At 40.5% G+C, this 19,154-nt stretch overlaps 2 protein-coding genes across 2 annotated transcripts; both read left to right on the forward strand.

Moving 5' to 3' along the window:
- The first annotated feature begins 896 nt into the window (after nucleotides 1-896).
- LOC311032721 (eukaryotic translation initiation factor 4 gamma 2-like) lies at nucleotides 897-7,599 on the forward strand. Its single transcript, XM_084039710.1, has 19 exons — nucleotides 897-1,001; nucleotides 1,789-1,914; nucleotides 2,081-2,183; nucleotides 2,268-2,396; nucleotides 2,485-2,551; nucleotides 2,658-2,809; nucleotides 2,944-3,054; nucleotides 3,140-3,322; nucleotides 3,423-3,564; nucleotides 3,664-3,827; nucleotides 3,930-4,037; nucleotides 4,222-4,332; nucleotides 4,426-4,530; nucleotides 4,650-4,865; nucleotides 4,949-5,207; nucleotides 5,345-5,549; nucleotides 5,677-5,885; nucleotides 5,980-6,101; nucleotides 6,440-7,599. Exons 6-19 carry the CDS (start codon nucleotides 2,726-2,728, stop codon nucleotides 6,503-6,505), a joined length of 2,085 nt encoding a protein of 694 aa, XP_083895836.1. The 5' UTR covers nucleotides 897-1,001; nucleotides 1,789-1,914; nucleotides 2,081-2,183; nucleotides 2,268-2,396; nucleotides 2,485-2,551; nucleotides 2,658-2,725; the 3' UTR covers nucleotides 6,506-7,599.
- A 7,648-nt stretch (nucleotides 7,600-15,247) lies between these two features.
- LOC311014196 (tubulin alpha chain) lies at nucleotides 15,248-18,257 on the forward strand. The gene is made up of 4 exons (XM_084010637.1): nucleotides 15,248-15,388; nucleotides 16,422-16,644; nucleotides 16,859-17,007; nucleotides 17,124-18,257. Exons 1-4 carry the CDS (start codon nucleotides 15,386-15,388, stop codon nucleotides 18,096-18,098), a joined length of 1,350 nt encoding a protein of 449 aa, XP_083866763.1. The 5' UTR covers nucleotides 15,248-15,385; the 3' UTR covers nucleotides 18,099-18,257.
- The last annotated feature ends 897 nt before the right edge of the window (nucleotides 18,258-19,154 follow it).

Genomic DNA, 19,154 nt, shown 5'->3' on the forward strand with positions numbered 1-19,154 from the left:
CACGTCATCGTCGACACAAAGAAAGTGAGGCTAACTATCTTTACTTTCGGGGAAAATCTCGTCTGTTGCCCAATAGTTGTTTACAGCGTATTAGCTGGTTAGCTTACCGGCGGCCTGCTGAACAAAACCCCTCAAGATGTCGCCCTGTGTAGACATCCGGTGTCTGAACAAAGACCTCTTAAAACCAGCTGATGGGATTTGCTCTTTGCTCTCCCTTTTTGATAAAGTCATTGTATATCCGAATCGATGCCGATTTTATTAGGTTATTGAAAATGCGAACGAAATGCCAACACCCTGTTTTTCTTTTTTTTTTTTTACACAAAATCCCGTAATTTAGAAATGAGTTCGTTATGAGCCACGTACTCATTGTGTAACGTACAGTAAGATTTTCGCCGTTTTATTTAAGTATAATCCGTCGAAAATTGACTGTGTTAAAAGTGACCTAGTTTAACGTTAATTGACGTGGATAATTCCAACGAGGCACATGTAACGCTAATCCCCATCTTCCCTCGTTTCCCCGTAGCGCTGCCATCACGGCTCGGGCTTTTAGGTTAGATAAGGTAACTCGGGTCAACGTCGGATCGCGGTTGGCAATCACGGAGGACTACTCGTTGGGGGTTTATGGCTGGGTTATGGAAGTGGGAAGCACAAAGCGACACGACATCGCCGTCGTTATGTCGTAGCATTAACTAGCCTAGCCGTAGTGTGCTAAGCTAATGTAGCAACGTTAGACATTTAGCGGAGATTCGATAAACCGTTAATAATATCTGTCATGGAATGCTTATTTTCAGTGCTTAGTTTTTAAAGTGCTTGACAACCTTTTTAAAAACCTCTTTGTTTGAATGTTGCATCCATTAGCGCTCCGCTAATTTGGTACTTTGTCTCCGTTTTACAGGTCGCTCTTTCCTTCCCTCTCCCGGACCATTATTCTTTTCAGATATACTTTGTCAAGCCGCCAAAGTGGAGAGTGTCGTCGCATCAGGGGGTCCTTCTCGTTTCAGGTACTACACATTATACTTGGCCTATTTTAAACTGATAAACCACTGCAACAGCTCATAAAGGGATTAGACTCGTCTCCTTATTTTTAAGTTAAAACCTTTTCCTTTTTTGTATTGCAGTGTAGGGGGAGGAGGTGGGGGTGCACCTCAGCACTATCCCAAGACTGTCGGCAACAGGTGATTTTTCCAAAGTTTCCTTTCACGTGGAACACCTAGTCAGTAAACTTTATTGCATATTAACTGCACTCCCACATGGTTCATTCTTCTGCCAATTTCTAGTTTTGGGGATGAAATACATATTCCATAGCTTTTCATTTGATCGTCTACCACTTTGGCAGTAGTTGCTGTTATCTATATTTTGACATGAGCTGGCAGCATATAAGTTACAGGGGTATTTTCAGTGTACTTTTTTTCCCTTAATAGAACTTTGCCCATTTTCATCTCCTCTTGTTGCAGTGAAAACACAAATAAATGACTTGCATCTTCCTTTCGTGTTGCCAGTTATCCCAACTCGCCTACTGACTTGAACTGGTACATTTTGTGTCATGCAGCGTGATCTTTTTCATTTAAACATTATGGCCACACTGCAATGATACAAAGGCGGTGAGGAAACATAGGCAATATATCCCTTTTTGATGGATGTCGAGCCAGGTTCACAGTAGTGCACTTTAAAATATCTGATTTTAGGTATTGCTGTATGGTGTTACAGGGCACCATAGACCAGGGATAGATGGATATGAAATATGGTCATGTTTTTCTCAGTATTGAATTAGTTTTGTGTCCATTTCAGCGAGTTCCTGGGGAAAACCCCAGGTTCTAGCGTTCAGAGATGGTTACCTTCTCGAAGCACTAGACGAGATGCCAGCTCCTCCAAAGAGAAAGGGCAAAATGATGCAACCTTCAGGAAAGTGAGAGGGTAAGTTTCCCGTTAAACTGCATTTACTTCAGTTGCACAGGCTGTGTCAAATTCTTTGACTATTTAAATTATAAACTGAATTCCCCATTGGCGGTTAGAAGAAGTCTTTGAAGTATGTGGGTTTTGTTTTTTGCCCCTCTCCTCACATGTCTTTCCTTCTCTTTAGCATTCTGAATAAGTTGACTCCTGAGAAGTTTGACAAACTATGCCTGGAGCTCCTCAATGTGGGTGTAGAGTCCAAACTTGTCTTAAAAGGAACCATCTTGTTGGTGAGTATTCTATTAAGCTATAACCTTATATTATTCCTATAATCGAAACATAGACACTTAGTTTGTTTTTCCTTTTCTTTCTAGATTGTTGACAAAGCCCTCGAAGAACCCAAGTATAGCCAGTTATACGCTCAACTATGTCTACGCTTGGCAGAGGATGCACCAAACTTTGAAGACCCAACAGAAAATCAAGCAACACTTAAGCAAAATACTGTAAGATTTGTAACAAAGGGGATTTACTTTTTGCTTTACTGCTCTATACTATATTCAGTCTGCATTTTGACCAAATTCTCTTTTACAGACCTTCAGAAGGCTTCTGATTTCCAAGCTTCAAGATGAGTTTGAGAACCGCACCAGAAATGTTGAGAGTAAGTGAATCACATTCTGTGAATAACGCCACTGGAAAACACAAAATAAACCCGTGCAGGATTTTTTTCATCCTATTAAAACTGTCTTCCCTCCCCAACCCCATAGTCTTTGACAAACATGACGGTCCACTCACATCTGAGGAGGAGGAGCAGCGTGGTATTGCAAAGCTTAAGATGCTGGGCAACATCAAATTCATTGGGGAACTTGGCAAACTCAACCTTATCCATGAATCTATCCTTCATAAGTGCATCAAAACAGTAAGTATATAATATTCACATGGTTGGTAATCATAAACCTTATTTGTACTCTTGACTTGTGCTGCCCACAGTCACCTCAACAGGTGTGATATAAATTACAGTAGTTGATGGTCAATGTTTCTCTTCTTTTTAAGCTTTTGGAGAAGAAGAAGAGAGTCCAACTCAAGGATATGGGTGAAGATTTGGAATGCCTCTGTCAGATAATGAGAACAGTGGGACCTAAACTTGATCATGCAAAGGCTAGGGTGAGTATTTGGGGGGGAACAAAACAAATGCTAGTCTCGTCTTAAAATGTCTTTTGATCTAATGGCAAATGCATTCTCTTTCCAGTCCTTGATGGATCAGTACTTTAGCCGTATGCAATCCTTAACGAACAACAAGGAACTGCCAGCTAGGATTCGTTTCCTGCTGCAGAATACAGTCGAGCAGCGAGGAAACAACTGGTCTGCTCGCAAAGCGTATAGTGACAACGGACCAAAGACGATCAACCAAGTTCGTCAGGATGCAGTTAAGGTTAGTCTACCTGGTTCACTTTGGGATGAACCATTTATCATGGTCTACGTGGTTTACATTACTAACCTGCATGCATCCTCAAATTCTGACTGCTTTGCAGGATTTGGGCGTTTTCATTCCACATGGGTCTGATCAAATGAGGAATCAATTTTTCTTGGAAAACTCTTCCTTCCTGCCAACAAGGATCAAGTTTGACCGGGAAACTCTTGGTGGACTGGCTGATATGTTTGGACAAATGCCTGGTATGTCTCTGCTTTCATTCCCTCCCTCCTGAAGAGTTGCACTGCCGCATTGATCCTTTCTAGACTGTTCTTAATGTTTGCTGTCTTGTTTTTGGGTAGGAAGTGGCATTGGTACAGGTCCAGGAGTTATTCAGGACCACTATTCCCCTACCATGGGACGTCATCGCACCAACCCACTCTACAATGGCCACATTGGAAACGGCAACGGCTCACACCAGCCTCAGTTCGAACCAGGCAGCAAACCCTATGTAAAACCAAACCAGGTACATTCAGTACATGTACACTATTATTCAGTACTTTGTAATTGTGGATTTAGGAAGAGAGCTGTCATTCCTAATTTATACATTTGTGAACATTTTTTAAAGGGGCAGAGTTCACCAGTCTTCAGTCACAAACAGAATATCTCAGTGCAGATGCAGGCTAAGGATATGGCTCCACGATTCAGCAAGAAGGGGAAGGTCAATGCTGATGAGGTACAACCACATACATTGTTCAGTTGCTTTAATTTGCAGTTTTGTACATTGGGAGTAGTCTGTGGCTTTTTTAAATGGATCCTGTTTCATATGGTTTATGTTATGCACCCTGAGTCAAGGAGTGTGGAGTAATATATAACAGTGTGATATTGTGTTAAACTAGGATAATTCACTCCCTTTACAGATCAGTCTGAGGCCGGCCCAATCCTTCATCTTGAGTAAAAAACAAATCCCGAAGCTGCAGCCACAGATGAATATGATTCCTTCAAGTACCCTAGGTTCCCCACTCGGACAGGTACCATTTCTGTTTTTAAAAACTAATACATTGAGCCAATATGGTGATTACAGGTTCCAGGGGACATGTATTAATTTGGCTTAATTTGTTTAGTCTCCACAGCTTGGCCTGAAAATAAATCCTCCTACAATTCAAGAAAAACCTGCAAAGTCCACTAAAAAAGCTCCTCCCACAAAGGAAGAGTTGCACAAAATGACGGTAAGTTTCTCTCACTCGCATAATGTACTTTGTCTAGCATATAGCGGACTTCCTTGGAAGTGGCTAATATCTATATAATATATAGTCACTTTATGTTGAACTGTCTTTTTTTTTTTTAGGAGACATTGGTGGCAGATTACCTGAACAGCAAGAACATCGATGAGGCAGTGAATACTGTGAGGGAAATGAGGGCCCCAAAGCACTTTTTATCTGAGATGCTGAACAAGATTGTGATCTATTCACTTGATCGGTCCGATGAGGATAAGGAACATGCAAGCACCCTGGTCCATGCTCTCTGCAAAGAGGGCCTAACCACTGGTGAAAATCTACTGCAGGTCAGTGGGGTTTTCTTTCTCTTTACTTTCTGGATATCAAGCAATTACTTTGCACTAATAAACTTTTTATTATTATTTGTTAGGCCTTTTTGAGTGTTCTGGACCAGTGCCCCAAGATTGAGGAAGAAGTACCACTGGTGAAGTCCTACCTGGCACAGTTTGCAGCACGTGCCATCATCACCGACCTGGTCAGCATCACGGATTTGGCCCATCAGCTGGAGAACGGTGCACATTTCCCACTGTTCTTGCTCTGCCTGCAGCAGATGGTCAAACTGAAGGACCGTGACTGGCTGGCTGACCTGTTCCAGCAGAGCACAGTCAACATGCAGAAGATGCTACCTGGTATGTCCAAACCCACTGGCCATACGTTCATACTGAATGTCATTAGTTTGGCTTTCAATTCACTTCCCAATGATGCAGTACAGAGAAAATGCATGTGAATTTTGCTGATATCTGGTATCTTATCTATCTATACTTAGAAATCGACCAGAACAAGGATAGGATGTTGGAGATTCTGGATGGCAAAGGTCTCAGCTTTTTGTTCCCACTGATGAAACTGGAGAAGGAGCTGCTGAAGCAGATCAAAGTAGATCCCTCTCCACAGTCGATCTACAAGTGGATCAAAGACAACATCTCTCCTAAACTCCACACTGACAAAGGCTTTGTCAACATCCTTATGACCAGGTATAGCAGTGGACAATGACCGTCTCTGCTGATGAAACCTACTTGTTTTTATCAGCTATTGATCTGTTAAATATTACCCCAAAGAACATGTTTTGCTCAAGTGTACACTTGCTGTCTTGTCTGCCAGCTTTTTGCAGTACATTGCTTATGAGATCAACCCTGACGACGATGAGGAACAGCTGTCGGCGCCCAGTAAGGAGCAGCAGGATGAGGAGAAGCAGCAACTGCTGTCTTTCAAGCCAGTGATGCAGAAGTTCCTACACGATCACATTGACCTGCAAGTAGGCGCGCTGTATGCCTTGCAGGTTCACTGCAATAGCAAGGCTTTCCCTAAAGGTGTGTACACTCGCCTGTGCAGTATTACAGCCCTGGTTCTTGTCGGAAGGTAACACTTTGCTGCAGATGCTTAATTATGACGCTCCCTTTCCAGGTATGCTGCTGCGCTACTTTGTGAACTTCTATGACATGGAAATAATTGAAGAAGAAGCCTTCCTTTCATGGAAAGAAGATGTCACCCAAGAATATCCAGGGAAGGGGAAAGCATTATTTCAGGTAATTTCTATGCATATTAAGTGCCTCTGACGATGAACAGCAGCTCTATGCATGGGCACACAGATACCTGCATTAAAGAAATGGGATGTGCCAGATGAATATGAATCATACACAAGGGTATTAGATGTTGAGGAATCGAGACCTGCACAGTAATATTATGATGATGGACACAGGGATATGGATAATCAACTATCCAGAATAAGTTATTGCTGTATAAAGGTAGTTGTCTAGAGCGGCTCCAAAATTAGAAGCTATTTATGAGTTTTACTCAATGTAGTGATTTGGTTTATCATTTTTTTTTTTTAAACGTACTCATGGACATACTGTTTGTGGTGCAGGTGAACCAGTGGCTGACCTGGCTGGAGACTGCAGAAGAAGAGGAATCAGAGGATGAAGATTACTGAGGAACAGGCCAAAGCCATGTGTTATCAGGATGCAATGAGTAATTTTTCAGTTTTTTTTTTTTTTTTCTCGTCTCCATATGCCCTTCCTAATCTCTATCCCCAAACCCCTCCCCCCCCTTTTTTTTTTATATGAATATTTTCCAACCACTGTTACAATTCATTCCACTATGAAATGTTTTGCCAGCATCACCACCATTATATTCATATTATATTTATGCTTTCCTTTCTAATTTTCGATCTAATTTTGTGTCCTGCAGCTGATGTTTTATACATTTTCGATCTTGGGTTGTTTTCTTTAACAGTAGGCAGTATTTTCCAGGAAACTGTACCAGCACCAAAACCTGACCCATTTTATCACCTTTTCCATCTGGTAGGAGTCACCAAGTGCTGCCATAACTATTAACTTAAAAACTGTTTACAAAAAGAGGAAAAAGGCTCCAAACGTATTGCAAAGAGACCTTTCTCATCGTTTAATCTGTATTGGTTAATCAGTTTTTAGATGCACTTTGCTCAACATCATGAGTCGTTGCAATAGTAAGATACACTTTCCTTGATTTTGTTTGAACAATCCTAAGTTGCAGTTTTGGCTGCCATAATTGTAATTCTTGTGCTTGAAAGCAGACCATTATGTCTGAAAATTCATGATCTGGATTTAACGATGACTAACGATGATGGACTGTTTGATTTGCACAGTGTGATTTCAGTTACCCACATTTAGTTAAATGAATTAAGAGCTTTTTATGTACAAAACTTTTGTGCTGTTAGGATTGAATCTGTGTGGCCTTTTTAATTTATCAATTCATATGGATATACCTCTTATGTATCTCGGACTATACTTGAATGTCTCGGTCTTAAAACTGAGACAGCCAAAGCTTAGTTTCCTGTGCAACAGTTGTTCACCACCATGTGTGGAAATTTTACGTCGGTTTGCCATATTTGTCAAGTTTTTAAATGGTCTTTTTAATCTTCATGAAATTACAAAGAATGTACTGTATGTGTACACTTTCTCCTTCTTTTGGGTGTCACTGTAATGTTAAGTGCAAGAAGTTTAGTGTACAACTACAGATCAACCTTGAATAAAGTTTAACAGTTCATTTCATTGTCCTGAACATGATTTTTATTTTTCTCCCTGGGTTTTTGTAGCTTCACTTGCATCTTATAATTGGATTAGGTTTAAGTTACATTATAGGTTGTTGCTTGTTTTCAGACAAACACGGCAGAGTTGAATTTCTTTTGGGTTATCACCAAACCTTCCATTCAATTAATAGCAATATTTGAAGTACTAGCAGACTGAGGTGTGGAGGTCCACACAACAAGCTCATTGAGTTACACAAAGTAGTGGAGGGTGAGAGTTGAGTTGCTTGATCACATGTTGCTGTTTACGTCATGCTTTGCAGCAATTCAAATAATAGTTGGATCTTTAGTTGTATTCTTAAAATTTCTTGAATATCACAAATGAACACTGTAAATGTATAACAGAAATAATATATAATGCACATTATATATTGATATATATAGTTAAGAATTCACTCTATAATTCCAGAGAAGCTTGAGGGTTGAGTAGGTTTGGAGACTTTGACTTTGAACGCATCCCCTTCGTTCAGAGCCGCTCCCCCAGAACGCCAAACGAGTGTTCGAGATCGGCAGTGTGTTCGCAATCAGGAAGTAAGCGTTGACGGGAAGGCCGGCCATCCAATTATTTTCTCCGGCCCAGCTTTTTTGATTGGATGGGAGTTTTTGGTCCTGCCACGGCCACAGATGACGTTTTGTGTGTTTGTCTGAGCATTTAATATATTCATTGCTATCAGTATGTTACGATGATTTCAAGTAATATAACGAGGTGTTTCTGGACAGAATGACCTACTCAACCTTTAAGTTCTGCTTTGATTTCAGCAGATGCATGCAGTGGGCAGGTTTGGCCACAGGAGTGCATGACAGAACTGTGCAAGAGAAGTGAAATGGAATAGAGTATGGTGAACAAGGCTAATAAAAAAAATGTATCCTACTGCTCTGTTTACAATGAATAAGTGGGTGCAAAAAATGTAGAATAGTGGGTCCTAAAAAAGTCATACTATCATAGCAGGTATCAGAGAGCATTGATGTAACGGAGAGCTTCACCGTATACGTTAATGGTTAAATTAGAAATTGAGCTTTCCACTAATTTGGTTTGCATTTGGATTCGTTTCGGACCAATCTGGCGGTTATAGTGACATTTGAGTGATGTGTCTGTTTGTCTCCAGGTATGAAGGAGATCTTGGTCCAGAAGTAAGAATACATGCAGATTGTTATTCTGAGGATAAATGACATGTGTTTATAGTTTTATTTTAGCCAGCGACAGCTACAACCTGATTTCTGCCATGTCCTCAATGATGGGGACCAATCTGACATACTATGACTTCTTTACTTCTAACGACCGATATTATTCTTTTAGATAAATACTATAGCAGTGTACTATAGTAGTATTTCATAACTTGTTTCAAAATATTATACAATTATTTTTTTTTACCTTATATACATAAACCTTTTTCCAATAAACTAAACTGACTTTTTCATGCCATTCAACAGATCTATGACCGTTTTTGGATAAACTATACTAAGGCTGCTTTTTGACTTATTTTGACATGAACTTTTTTGATATATATATATATTATAATATGACTCTTATCTGACGCAGGCCAGGAACTTTGCTGACAACTTTTTTTATTTTTTTAAATAAAAAAAGCAGCTAATCAGTGTTTTTATGAAACCAAAAGACTAATTTAAGTGTCCAGAATAATTAGTGTCCATACAATCCAAGTATAACCATTAAAATGCTTGCAGTAGGTATCCAGCTTACTGCAAGGTTACTCATAAATTCAAACCTTTATTGTCCCATAACAGAACTTTGTTTGCAGGCATCAGTTGACAACAACATGAAGGGACAATGATACAAAGATTATTACACACAAGGCAACATCATTACATTACAGTAAAATGTAGTTATGGGGATACATGCTCTGAAGGGGTGTCAAGAGAGCAAATTGCAAGGAAATAATAAGGATTGTCAGAAGTGTGTCAAGGCTGGACTACATAGAAATATTTGTTTAGTATTTTTGTATGACTTATTACTACTTGTATTACTTATTTCAGTGCATTCAGTATGGCAGATGTGTTTTTAAATGTATGCAGCTATCATGTAACTATTCCAGCAGATTTCAGACAATGTTGGACCCTGATCTGAGTAACATAATCAATGTGGGTCAGACTGTGTGAGCAGCTGTTCACTGCAAGTTGACCATTTCTGCTGAATTTAGTCTGTCAGTTGCTATTTACAGAGCAGCAGACTCTTTTGATTGCAGCCGAGGTCTATTGTGCGGAGTTGACTTACAGCTATTGTGATTTTTCTGCTATGGTCGACAGTCTGGCTAAACGGATTGAGCTCCAGGGAGCCAAAGAGAAAAGCTGAGGGCGTCAGAAACTCATGGATGCGTTTATCCCCCTTTTCCATGCGCAGTTGGCTCTGACCCGGAGTTTGCACGTTACGTTGCCGGCGTCAGTCAGGCCATGCAGCAGAAACGGCAGGTGCAGCATATCCGTCGCCCCAGCAACACGCGCAGCAACTGGCCAATGCCTGAAGAGCAGCACAGGACCTGGTCCCACCCAGAGTACTACAGTGAGGGGTAGGTAGCTCTGCATGACATTTCCTTATCACTGATTCATTGATATACAGGGAAAACATATTTTATATTTTTAAAATTGAATGAGTCAGACTGACATTTTAAAGAAGAAAGAGAATAAAAAAAGATGGAATTATCATTAAACATACAGGTTTTCTGATACAGGCAGCAGAGCCGCCAAACCTTGTGCGATCTAAGTTTTGGTCTAGGGCCTCTGCAGCCACCAGGGGGCGCCCAAGAACGCTCCAAATGTCCTGGAAAAGTTCTTTTTTTTTTTTAGATTTTTGTCAATAGTATTGTTAATCATACAATTGTTCTGAAAGTATTACACTGATTTTATTAAACTCCTGCTGCTGCTCTTAGAGCTGACGTCACATTATCTGCAGCGAAAGTCACGGACTGAATTGAACTTTGAAACCGGACAAAAATGATCAATGTTGCTTAAAAGGACCTGGAGCAGAGAAGAGGAAAATGAAGAAAAGACAAAGGTATCTGTTCATGTCTGCATGATAACATTATCTGTATTACCATTTATATTTGTATCAGCAACAAAATTGGCCATCAGATATCTAACAGTGATGCAACAAATATGCCTCCAGAAACTACAGATGACAGATTCTGAGGCTAAAGTGGAAAAGTGGGGTCATTTCTAAGCCAGTGCCTGAATGAATGTATTTTATTTTTGAATTTTGTCTATGAAATGTTAGTACAGATTTTTCAAAAGAAACGATTCAAATGCATTTTATTCCATTGTTATTATCTTGTAATTGGTTGCTGTGCTCATTCTGTCATTATTTACGTTCCTATTTAATATTTTGATTTTTTTTTAACTTTGTATTTATTTTGTATAAAAGAAGAAAGGGGTGGCATTTGAAACAGTGATGTTTGTCTTGCATGTTGCATTTTTTGTGAACCAAAATAATACCATTGTATTTATTTATTTTCCTTGAAGAGTAAGCATATAGTTGCATTTTCTTGAGAAAGTTGTTAGTTGTTTTTTTTATCCAGAAGCAATTACAGCAGTTAACTTGTTTACAGTGAATGCATTGTCTTTTGGTTTATTTCGTCACTTTTAAGTACAACATGTTACGCATGCCACTTAGTACTGTACTGTGAATATTAAAGTTCAAAACAATGCCAGACCGCTTTAGTGAGTTTGCTATTTTAAGAAAGCAGAGAAGGGTAAAAACATGCCAGTTACAACTAATATAATTGAGTTCAATTATATTGCTATGATATAGAGTTTGTTGCTTTAAGTCTGTTATCTCCCAAACTGTTTCATCCTCTCTTTTTTTTAAAGACTACAGACCTTGGACTGTAACTGTTCTTCTCTGCTGTGTAAAATGGTTACAAGTGGCTTCTACAAAATAATTAAAAATAAAAACCTTTTCACTGTTTTACACTCCTGCTGGAAACATTTCATTATTAAACATCCTCTGTACTTAAACAATGTGGAACAGGAACAGAAAATGTGAAAAACTTTGAAAAGTATAGAACTTTTATTTATGTACAATTCTTACAACAAAATTACATTTTGAATTCACATAATTTTCAACATAATAAAGTTATTCAGTGTAACATTACTGAACAGGAGCACCAGTAATCCTAGTATGTGTCACATTACTGAGAAATATAAATAAAAATATGTTCCATCATGCTCATTCACGGATGATTTTTGAGCTGAAGTGTCATTCGATGTAGACTAGAAACACAAACAAAGAACAAACAGTATTATGAACAAGCAACTACCAAATATATTATAGCAGCAGTAGTAACAGAGTAAACAACGATGGAATGAACGGATAAACTAGTGACGTAACTAACGTTAGCTAGCAGCTAGCGCCAACATATAACGTGAGTATCCGCTTCATTAAATATAAATTGCTGGTGTCTTACCCTTTGTATTGTTTTTGGTTATTTTTTGCATTTAGTAGTTTCTTTGGCATAAATATTTGACCCGTCTTCTTCTTCTTCTTCTTCTTCTTCTTCTTCTTCTTCTTCGGTTGGCATACCAACTTAAAGATGCATTACCGCCACCTACTGGGCTGAGTGTGGAACTGGCAATTGGACACAAAAAACCCCATCAGGTGCTGCGGTCGAAAAGTGTTTTTTGCTTAGGGAGGTTCCTAACGGAATAAATGACCCGGAAGTATCTAAGTGGTAGTCTTCCTTTCATATCTAGCATAGTAAACCTTCCTTTAAGAAAGGAAAGGAGATCTTCCCCAATGACCTTGCGATTTGCACACTTTCAATTCAACGTTTAAATTGAAGAACACCCCAGCCGTTCATGAAAACAGACAACATCCATCCATCCATTGTCTAACGCTTATCCTGTATTCAGGGTCATGGGGGGGCTGGAGCCGATCCCAGCTGTCATTGGGCGAAGGCAGGGTTCACCTGGACAGGACGCCAGTATATCACAGGGCTGACATATAGACAACAACAAACAACCATTCATGCTCACATTCACACCTACAGGCAATTTAGAGTCACCAATTAACCTATCCCCATTCTGCATGTCTTTGGACTGTGGGAGGAAGCCAGAGACCCACGCTTACACAGGGAGAACATGCAAACTCCACACAGAAGGAACCCCAACTTGAACCCGACCCGGGAATCTAACCCGGGACCCTCTCGCTGTGAGGCGATCATATTTGATTTAGTAATTGTTTACTAATTACTTTCATGCAGGCATATATAAATTGTAAATGTGAGGGGACAGTGATAACAATTTGATTTCATTTTACATTTATTTATTTCAATCATGTTACAGATATTAAAAAAAACAAAACATGACATAAAATGCACCATGGGCTGCTGGTGCACAGCACAAGGTTAATCATACTTTTGAAATGATGATGTTGAGAGCACAGTGAGGGAAATCGGCGGAGGTGAAGTGCAGCGATCGTGTGGTGGCCAGAGAAGTGAGCTGGTACTTAAATGTAGAGAATGGATTAAAGAAAGGGTGCATGCAAAAGAACCTCTGATTCCTGAGGGAATTATCCACAATTCATAGCATTGTGACGTCCAACATGGGTCAGCAGTGGAAACCCTGGAGGCATTATGAAAAGGTAAGAGGATACACATGGGTGTGTTGAGCCTCGTTACATTTACACCGAAACATTAACATTAGGGATTATAGACGGAGCATGAAAACATGAAATCAGAGGAATGAAAAGCAGGATATTACACATGTGGTTCATTCATCAACAATTTCTTTTCATTTTGCGTATTACTGTTTTGACAAAAACGCGACCCTGACAGGATAAACGGTGGACGATGGATGGATTATTTGACAATTACCACCTGGAAGATGTTCAGAACAAGCACTAAAAAGCATAAACTAAAAGCATAAACTAAAAAGTAAACCTTTGGTGTCATCAACGTAATATTTTCAAGCCCTTGCAGCCTCTCGCTCTCACCCATTCACCAGGTGACATCGGTTAAGGGTTCAGGGCTTCAGGCCTTATGGGGGGCATTGAGCCTGGTGTCATGAGATCGGAGTAGGGCAGATATGTAATAAAACCACAAAGACTTTTTGTGGACACTAATGTGGTTTTACTAAAATGTAATCTGACCGTGTTCTGTGTTTAAAATGAGACACTAATGTTATTTTTGAATGAATTCATTCCGAGTCAGTTAGATCAGCCTTCCTGTGTCTTCATCGTGGAACAATAAACTGAGACATGTTTTAGTTGGTGCGGGCTACTTTGTTGTCGGTGTCAACACAACACAACCCTCGATCACACTGCTGCATTAACTCCCTTCACCTCCTTGACAAACACTGAACATTAAGCCTAATTCCTCCACACAGCATGCAAAGCCTTACATAACACAAATACCTCGGGATTAAACCAGGATTCTTGAGTGATGGTAGGATAAGGTTTCTGTCTTCATTACTGTATTATTTACATTAATAAAAAAATGGGAGGTCATAATCCCTGATTTTTTTTATTACAAACCCCATTTTCAGAAAAGTTGGGATATTTTCTAAAATGCAATAAAAACAAGTAAATATGTGATGTGTAAATTCACACGAGGTGACAAAAGTACAAAGAAAAGATCTGATAATAGTTTTACTGACCAACTTAATTGTATTTTTTAAATACATACCACGTTAGAATTTGATGCCTGCAACACACTCAAATAAATTGGGACGGACACAAAATAAGATAATAAATTAGATGGAAGATTCCACAATAAGCAGGTTAATTGGTTACAGGTGAGGGTATTATGATTGGGTATAAAAGGCTCACCTTTTTGTGCCACAATTTCAGAATAGTTATTAAATTCAAATGGAACAGTTCTCAATGCAAGATTGCAGAGAATTTAGGTCTTTTGAACGCTACCGTACACAATATTGTGAAAAGATGCCGAGAATTTGGAGACATTTAATTGCATAAATTGAAAGGTTGGAAACCGTTGTTGAATGCGCATGACCTTCGAGCTGCCAAAAAACCCATCATGCTAATGTCACAATACATATATTTTGGAAAACTGTTGTCACTTAACACACAGTAAGAATGGGAAAAAAAATTCTAATAGCAAAACGGCAACATTTGATATCTTCAGTTCCCAAAATTATGAAAAAGTGTTATAAGTAAAGGTGATCAACACAATGATGAACATGCCTCTGCTGCCTTCAGGTACCTCTCCTGTCTTCTAGTGCCTCACAATAAAGCAGAGTTTGATATGTTTGCAGGGTTTAATGTTAAAGTGTTACAGTTCAGATTTCACTCAATACTTCCAGAGAAGCTTAACTCTAGATTGTGCTCTAGATAATCATCATCATCATCATATTTATTATTTAGATTTTATATATCATTTGAGTCTCAGAAGTCACTGTTTTCAGCAAAGAGCTCGACCTTAAAATACTTATTTCTGATAGTTTGATGTAATCAACTATACTTACATCTCAAATGTAATAATAATGACTAAAGGCAAAGACACAGATTGGGACTACGTTGCCACTAAAACAAAGGATAATAAAAATGTAAAATTTCAGATGACGCAGCTAAATGTTAGGAGTCTGAATATTTCGAGCCGTATTTGAAAGCAGCAACGCCCAACGTTCGCTCCCGCCGATAAGAAATTCAAACCGCGGCTTTGGCTCCGCCTCCTTCGAAACGTATAAATCCAACAGCTCCACTTCCGCCCCGCACAACCGCTTCAGCAACCGATTCTTCGACGTCGGAAAGAAGGGGAAAAAAAATCAGCCGCAAAAATGGTGAGTATTGAGTCAAAATTGCATTTTAATATAAGCGGAACGTTTTTAAAATCATATTTATAAATATATTGTGTCTTTTGTTGCAGCAAAAATCGCGTTTAGCTACTAAAATTAAATGCTTCATTCGAATGGTTAAATATTTAATATCGATATGTATTAAATAAACGCCCAAAATCCGTGTAACTGTGTAAACGTCCATAAATCAGATTGTCTTCGGTTATAAAACCGCGTCCGTTAATGTATGTGACGAAGATGTAGGCCAAACTACCGGTAGTTATCCTTCTGGCGCAGTTTCAAGCGAATAGACGATGATGTCGCCGTGAAACCGTTAGATTCGGCCGTTTTAATCCCGTTATGTACCCATGCTGAACAACGGCACACCATTTTAACCGGTACCGCTAGCTGGAAACTGCCTTTGTTCCCAACAGTCGACTATGGTTAACGCCGCAATAGAATGGAACTCTTTAACGGACGTTTGTAACTGCTACGCGCTAAACTCGTTAGCCGGCGCCATCAGATAACGCCCTGTCCGTGAAAACTACACGGCGGTAGGGCTTTGCAGCACTGTGGGGGCAGGGAGGAGTGCGTCTTCCTGCTTGTATGGATTTTTAACTCTCCTCCCTGTTGGATTTTTTTTCTTTAACCGCCCTTGCTGCCCGGTCTCAGACTGGGCGTGGCAGGAGAGCAGATTTAACCCGTCACAGGTCTGCAGCAACAGACCACGTGACTCGGCAGACGCAATTTTACAAGCCTGTAGAAACCAATCACCCGAGGCTAGGGGTTATCGAATCAAACGACACATAGCACAATTTGAACACGGATGGATATTACTAGATTTTTAGGGGAGAGGGACAAAACCCCAAATGGTAGCCATTTTGTATGTACTGTATGCATTGCTTGATGTGGCAGAAAAACACTCGGTGTCTCTAAAATGCAAATATTGACTGCATTTTCATGTGATGGCATCAGCATTTAAGCTTTTTTGCCTCCGTCACGAGCAGGTTAACTGAACTGTCTTTTTTTCTTTTTGCAGCGTGAGTGTATTTCTATGCATGTCGGCCAGGCCGGAGCCCAGATGGGCAATGCGTGTTGGGAGCTGTATTGCCTGGAACACGGCATCCAGCCCGATGGTCAGATGCCAAGTGACAAGACCATTGGAGGCGGAGACGACTCCTTCAACACCTTCTTCAGCGAGACTGGAGCTGGCAAACATGTTCCCAGAGCAGTCTTTGTGGACTTGGAGCCAACCGTCATAGGTAACATTTATATTATTCAATAGGGGAACGGCTATTAAAACTAGTGCTTTAGCTGGCTTAAATAATTCACTATTTAGAGCTAGTTTCTTATAATAAACATATTTGTGGCCTCAGTAACCAGCTGTTTTAGCATCTGTAGTGCCTCCAAAATGGATCAGAAATTGTAGAGTGAAGCAGAGACTCTGAGTAAGCCAGTATTCTTGTTTCTCTTCAGATGAGGTGCGTACTGGAACCTACCGCCAGCTCTTCCACCCGGAGCAGCTCATCACCGGAAAGGAGGACGCCGCCAACAACTATGCCAGAGGTCATTACACGGTCGGCAAGGAGATCATTGATCTGGTCCTCGACAGGACACGCAAACTGGTTAGCTCAAATTCTCAAAACGGCTGCACTTGTCATGCATTTTCATTTTTTTAATTGAGAACTCTTATTGATCATGAGAATTAAAAGCCATTTTTCCTTTTTTCTTTTTTTTTCAGGCTGACCAGTGCACAGGGCTCCAAGGTTTCCTAATCTTCCACTCCTTTGGAGGAGGAACAGGCTCTGGCTTCACCTCTCTGCTGATGGAGCGCCTCTCTGTCGACTACGGCAAGAAGTCCAAGCTGGAGTTTGCCGTTTACCCAGCCCCCCAGGTGTCCACAGCTGTGGTCGAGCCTTACAACTCCATCCTGACCACCCACACCACCCTGGAGCACTCCGACTGCGCTTTCATGGTGGACAACGAGGCCATCTATGACATCTGCCGCAGGAACCTGGATATCGAGCGCCCCACCTACACCAATCTCAACCGACTGATTGGCCAGATCGTCTCCTCAATCACCGCTTCCCTGCGCTTCGACGGTGCCTTGAACGTGGACCTGACCGAGTTCCAGACCAACCTGGTGCCCTACCCTCGTATTCACTTTCCTCTGGCCACCTATGCCCCAGTTATCTCGGCAGAGAAGGCCTATCACGAGCAGCTGTCGGTGGCCGACATCACAAACGCCTGCTTCGAGCCAGCCAATCAAATGGTAAAATGTGATCCTCGCCACGGCAAGTACATGGCCTGCTGCCTCTTGTACCGCGGTGACGTAGTGCCCAAAGATGTCAACTCTGCCATCGCCACCATCAAAACCAAGCGCACCATCCAGTTTGTGGACTGGTGTCCCACAGGTTTTAAGGTGGGCATCAACTACCAGCCTCCCACTGTGGTTCCTGGAGGAGACCTGGCCAAGGTGCAGAGGGCAGTCTGTATGCTGAGCAACACCACCGCCATCGCTGAGGCCTGGGCTCGACTCGACCACAAGTTCGACCTGATGTATGCCAAGAGGGCCTTCGTCCACTGGTACGTTGGAGAGGGGATGGAGGAGGGCGAGTTCTCAGAGGCCAGAGAAGACATGGCTGCCCTGGAGAAGGATTACGAGGAGGTGGGCACCGACAGCGTCGGGGAGGAGGATGAAGGCGAGGAGTACTAGGTCCCTGAACATCTGTAGCTTGCACTGTTACGTTCCTGTTCCCAGAAGGAAGCAATGTTCAAGTCTCCTCAATTGTTCAAATGTTCAATTCTGCATTCCAGTGAGCTACATGATTGTATTTTTCTTTGTTCATGCAAACAATAAATTAAAATGAAGTCATTCAGTTGTCTTTATTTCAGTGAACGGATTTAAATTTGCACATTTTTGTAGTCCGTGTGGTAAGAACTTTATTCAGACCGATGCCAAACAATGCTATATGATCAATATGGTGCCTCATTTAAATACTCACTCATTCCATACTCTAAAATATATCTACTATATTGAAACACTGGAGTTTTACCATTAGAGCAGGAAGAAGAAAAGTGATGGTAAATCTAATAGTTCGTAAAGTCAGAAGCATGAAATGGTGTTGAAAGCAGTTATTTAAGGTCAAAGTATATCGAACACCATTTTATAGTATTTAGGGGGGGGGGGAGCATAGTATATTGGCTGTTTAAAAATAGTTGGAAAGTCAATTAAATGTTGAGGAAAAAGTCGTAGTATTGGGGGAAATATCTTTAAGGATATGTGGCAAACTAAAATAAATAGTGCAGTATATTAAGTTATGTAACATACCGGTAGAAGTAATACTAGTTCTGAAAAAGTAACAGTATGAAAAATACAAATGTATTACAGTGAAAACGTTTTAAAAAGCCACCGTAGGTCAAATAGTCATAAAGGAAAACCAGGTCAAAAGGTTGAGAAAAGTAATGTTAATATTTTTCAAGGAAGTATTAAAGACGGTATATATCAAAGCTATAAAAAAGTAATAGTATAGTATGTCAAAAAGCTATTAATCCTCCCACGTTTGCTCAACTCTGGCTTTGTTCCTCTGAAGTTCTGCTTACATTTCAGCAGACGCATGCAGTGTGCTCGTTTGGCCACAGGAGGGCATGACAACCGTTCAACAGAGTGCAAGAGAAGCGAAATAGGATTGGGTAGAGCCAAGTAATATTGTGTTCTAGTGCTGTTTACAATTATTACGTGGCTGTAGTATAATAAGTCTAAAAAAGTCAT

The sequence above is a fragment of the Eutrigla gurnardus genome, assembly GCF_963514095.1.
Source record: "Eutrigla gurnardus genome assembly, chromosome: 1".
NCBI classification, from domain to species: Eukaryota; Metazoa; Chordata; class Actinopteri; order Perciformes; family Triglidae; genus Eutrigla; species Eutrigla gurnardus.

What these genes read in the sequence shown, in the direction of transcription:
- LOC311014196 (XM_084010637.1), top strand. An exon ending in CTTGGAGCCAACCGTCATAG is followed by an intron (nt 16,645 to 16,858) that starts GTAACATTTATA and finishes GTTTCTCTTCAG; the next exon opens with ATGAGGTGCGTACTGGAACC. An exon ending in TCGACAGGACACGCAAACTG is followed by an intron (nt 17,008 to 17,123) that starts GTTAGCTCAAAT and finishes TTTTTTTTTCAG; the next exon opens with GCTGACCAGTGCACAGGGCT.
- LOC311032721 (XM_084039710.1), top strand. Translation starts at nt 2,726, where the DNA reads ATGCTGGGCAACATCAAATTCATTGGGGAACTTGGCAAACTCAACCTT. An exon ending in CATGCAGAAGATGCTACCTG is followed by an intron (nt 5,208 to 5,344) that starts GTATGTCCAAAC and finishes ATCTATACTTAG; the next exon opens with AAATCGACCAGAACAAGGAT. An exon ending in GTCAACATCCTTATGACCAG is followed by an intron (nt 5,550 to 5,676) that starts GTATAGCAGTGG and finishes CTTGTCTGCCAG; the next exon opens with CTTTTTGCAGTACATTGCTT.